At 48.5% G+C, this 3,953-nt stretch overlaps 1 protein-coding gene across 1 annotated transcript; it reads left to right on the forward strand.

Annotated features, from left to right (window-relative positions):
- Positions 1 to 2,694: 2,694 nt before the first annotated feature.
- On the forward strand, positions 2,695 to 3,279 carry LOC8034102 (protein Mpv17-like). Its single transcript, XM_002407823.5, has one exon. It carries the CDS (start codon positions 2,695 to 2,697, stop codon positions 3,277 to 3,279), a length of 585 nt encoding a protein of 194 aa, XP_002407867.5.
- Positions 3,280 to 3,953: the final 674 nt, after the last annotated feature.

Genomic DNA, 3,953 nt, shown 5'->3' on the forward strand with positions numbered 1-3,953 from the left:
GTTCTGACTCACGCCGTTTTCGCTTTTCCTTCGCGGCTCACATAATATCCACTAATACCCCCGCTACACAGGCACACTTAAAGCTGAGTTAACCGCGGTTAAAGGGGCGATGCAACGATTTTTGTATTTTGCGCAAGTACCGCTTAGAACGGATTCCTAACGTTAATGACCTATGAAACACGCGTTCGTTTTTCCACCCCACGCAATGGAAGTCCCAGAAAAGAATTAAAGAAAAACGAGCAGCGTTCACCCCTCAACTCGCAGCCAGAGCAAGCCACCACGTGATCTGGAGCCGATTATATGCCGCCAGTGTTCATCATAGCCACGCGCTGGGGTTGGCAAAGCGCAGGACACGCGCTGAGTTCCAGACATTGTTAGGGTTTGGCTATTGTCGTCGTTGCCGCGATTGGACACGCGTCCCTACCCGATTGCTTCTCGAGCTAGCAATTATCACGAGCCCAAGTCGAGTGCCCACGCAATGCTCGGGTCCAATCTATGAACCGCATTCAAATATCGTCACTTGGGTGTACAGCGATCCCCGAGTTACGTCATCAGGTTTTGCGAAGGAGAGATTGAATGAAAACACTCGGTTTTGTCCTCGAAACCGAGACGTTTCTTGGTCAACGGCGTTGCGTGCGAGTATCCTTGGGTCCCACTAGCGTCATTAAACTCGTGTAAAGTGAAAAACAATCCAATTGAATATCGTTGCACCGCTCCTTGAAGCATACTGCTGGCAGCATACCGGCCGCTGGGTTCAACTCGAACGGTTAATCCTGAGTATTATGTGCACGTGTGTGTATTTGTGTCCAGGCATGCATGCGTTTGCGTGTTATGTGTGCGTGAGAGAGAGAGGGGGAGAGAGAGCTGGGGGAGACATGCAGCTTTATGCACTGCCAGTTATGGTGGCAATCGTGACGACCTCGGCAAAGTCGTCACCATTGCCACCATAGCCGGCTGTGCATAAAGCTATATGCCTCAGTTCTGTCTCCCCCTCCTCGGTGAACTTTTGCGTGGCGGTGCGTCGGCGGTAGCTCTCTCCCTTGGAAGGAGGTGCTCGTGCATGCCCTGCGAGTCGTCGTCAGCTTGTTGATGAGACGTTACCGTTATCGAAATAACGCAATTGCATGCCATCGAACTGTCACAGACGTCGTTAAAAGGGTCAGAAGCCTTCTGCTTCTCAAACCCTGGACTTCGCACAAGCAAAGGGAAAAATATGTACCGCACAAAACTCGACGCCTTGTAGCTCCGCTTTCCCGCAACCCGTTGGATTTTTTCTTTCTTTTTTCTTTTGTGCTATGATTTTTTTTTGCCAACATGGAGTTGGCTGCGAATGTCTTTGGTTGATTGCAAGGGTCTTTATCTTGCAGGTTTTCTGCTAATGAATGTATATAGCAAGTGTATAGCATGTCTAACGTGTATATAGCAAGTAAAAAAAAAAACCTCGCACGAAATGCACAAACACAGCAATGAATGACTAAAGCAAAAAAAATGAAACCTTTACAAATCTCTGTAATGCGAAACTAAAGCGCAGCTCTTGAGAAGGAGGAGGAGAGGGTACGAAGGGGAGGGTATATGCCCTCCTCCTCTCCTCCTCCTGCGCTCCGCTGACCAAAGGTACGCGGAGCGCACTTTCGGTCAGCGGGGATATGACGTCACGTTACACGAAGGAAAATGTGACGTCATTTTCCCCGCTAGTTTGAGCGGTGAAACTAAATTGGTGTTGAGGTCACGTGACGTAAATTTCGCCTCTAAATTGTGCGGGGAATCTTAAACCGCTAAATTTAGCGTGACATGACGTAACATGGCTTCGTGTCACGTCACCCATGAACAAATTCACTTCCGCCGCTAGATTTGGCGGGAAAATTAACGTCACGTGAGCTCAACACCAATTAAATTTCCCGCTAAATTTTGTGGGGCGGTTATTAACGCCACGAAATGCGGAAACGAGTGCCTAAGAGTAAAAAAAAAAAAGAAAAAAAAAAGGATACGTTAAAAGAGCTACCAGAGTTAGCAGAGCTACACTGTTTGTGTTTTCGTATTTTCACTTTTTTTCTGTATAGATATGTAACTATGTGCGACCAGTGAGAACGCGCTTGCATGAATATGTCAATGAAAAGGAAGCCAACAATTTTTATGAAAACGTAATGTCGCCACCTAGAAAATCCCCCCCCCCCCCCCCAAAAGAAAAAAAAAAAAAGAAGAAACTTAAAGCAGTATCCCTTTTTCGCTCATGTTGTATGCTGCTGGACTATCACTGCTCTCAATAGCGCCACATTTATAATAATAATTGCGTTGCGTGTATGTTTGCGTGTATGGCCTGAAGTATATGGTGTGCCTCAACGGGCGACTTGTCGCTCAGCTGTAGATGAGCAATTTAGCCAGTGCGGTACGACCGCCGCATTTATGTCAAGTACTGGTACAGTTAACTGCAATAAAGGTATATTAATGTTTTTGTGCTGCATGCCCTCTCCACCGCGTTTCGTCCCTCACTGCAGACGGACGCGTCTCGCGAGTTTTAATCGAAAAAAGGGCAAAAGGATAACACGTACTGTACGTCCTTTGTGGCTCGGTAGGGCTAAACACATACCGTTACCGACAGCTGCTTCCTGGGGCGGAAACCCCGATGACGCTCAGACCTGTACATCATAACCTGCGGTTCGCGAGGCAGCAGAGAGAGCCGAATCCTGCTCCAAGATGATGCGAATAGCGTCGTTCTACGACGGCCTGCTTCAGACCAATCCAACGGGTACGCGGATTGCGAGCATCGCCATCCTGAGCCTCGTCGCTGACCTACTCTCTCAGGCTGTGACCCGTGGTGCGTCCGTCAGCATCGACGTTCGACAAGCTGCTGGAAGCTCTGTCACCGGACTCATCTTCACGGGCCCCGTGCAAGTGCTGTCCTTCGTACTCCTGGACCGGCTCGTGGGAGACGGTGGCTTGACCGCTACGATCGCCAAAGTACTACTCAATCAGCTGTTCATCATTCCACTCATCATCCTGGGTTACATCGCCGTGAACGGCGCTCTGAAAGGGCTGCCGTGGGCCGCCATTCAGCACATCATCAGGACGAAGTACGTCTCGATACTCAAGACGAGGCTGGTCTTCTGGCCGGCGGCCCAGGGACTGATCTATCAATTCGTTCCCAAGGACTACCGCCCCCTGGCAATGAGCGTGATCGCCCTCTTCTGGAGCACCTACGTGTCCTGGAAGGCCAACGGCACCGCAGCTCCTTCCCAACTGTTGACGAAGGGCAGCGTCCAGAAGCAGCGCACACAATGAACATTTGCGGAAGGCGCTGCTCACTGGCGCCCGTAGCTGGCTGGGTTGGTTATCGCTAATTGCGTGCTGCCTGTGAGCGCGTCTTGCGACGTTTTGCAGCGTGCTTTCGACAAGAGCTATAGTCGTCCTTCTTTCTGTTTAGCTTTCATACTCTTGTAGCAAAGTCAATAGGCTCGTCGAAATCTTCATTAAAAGATGAAAGCTGAAGACCGCTAATAAAGTATGTGGAAAAACAAAAGCAGTTAAGTATCTTTTTTTGGGGGGCTATATGGGTTCCACGTTTAAGGACGTGGGATATCACAATGTTGCAGCTGGCCTACATTTTCCTATCACGAACACCGGAAAGTTTTTGTGCGATAAAACGTGCGCGAACGCTCTCGAAAGCCCTCGTTGTTTTTATCATTCAACCGAGGAAAACATTACCGGAAACATGGAAGTATACAAAAATATCTTTTCGCATCATTCCACGTTCCACATGCCGCATTTTTTCTCGATAAACCAAAAATCACAAAGAATTTTTTTTTTTTTTTTGCTTTAGGACGGAAAACATAACTGATTAAAAACGGTTCGGTTCGGTCCCGCGGTTCACTGAAAAAATCGCAATATTGTTTTTCTTTTGTTTCTGGTTCCACGTTATACGTTGGCATGCACCTTTCCTGCTGCCGTCGGGAAAA

Source organism: Ixodes scapularis, unplaced genomic scaffold (assembly GCF_016920785.2).
Source record: "Ixodes scapularis isolate PalLabHiFi unplaced genomic scaffold, ASM1692078v2 PGA_scaffold13__105_contigs__length_92229423, whole genome shotgun sequence".
NCBI classification, from domain to species: Eukaryota; Metazoa; Arthropoda; class Arachnida; order Ixodida; family Ixodidae; genus Ixodes; species Ixodes scapularis.

What these genes read in the sequence shown, in the direction of transcription:
- LOC8034102 (XM_002407823.5), top strand. Translation starts at nt 2,695, where the DNA reads ATGATGCGAATAGCGTCGTTCTACGACGGCCTGCTTCAGACCAATCCA.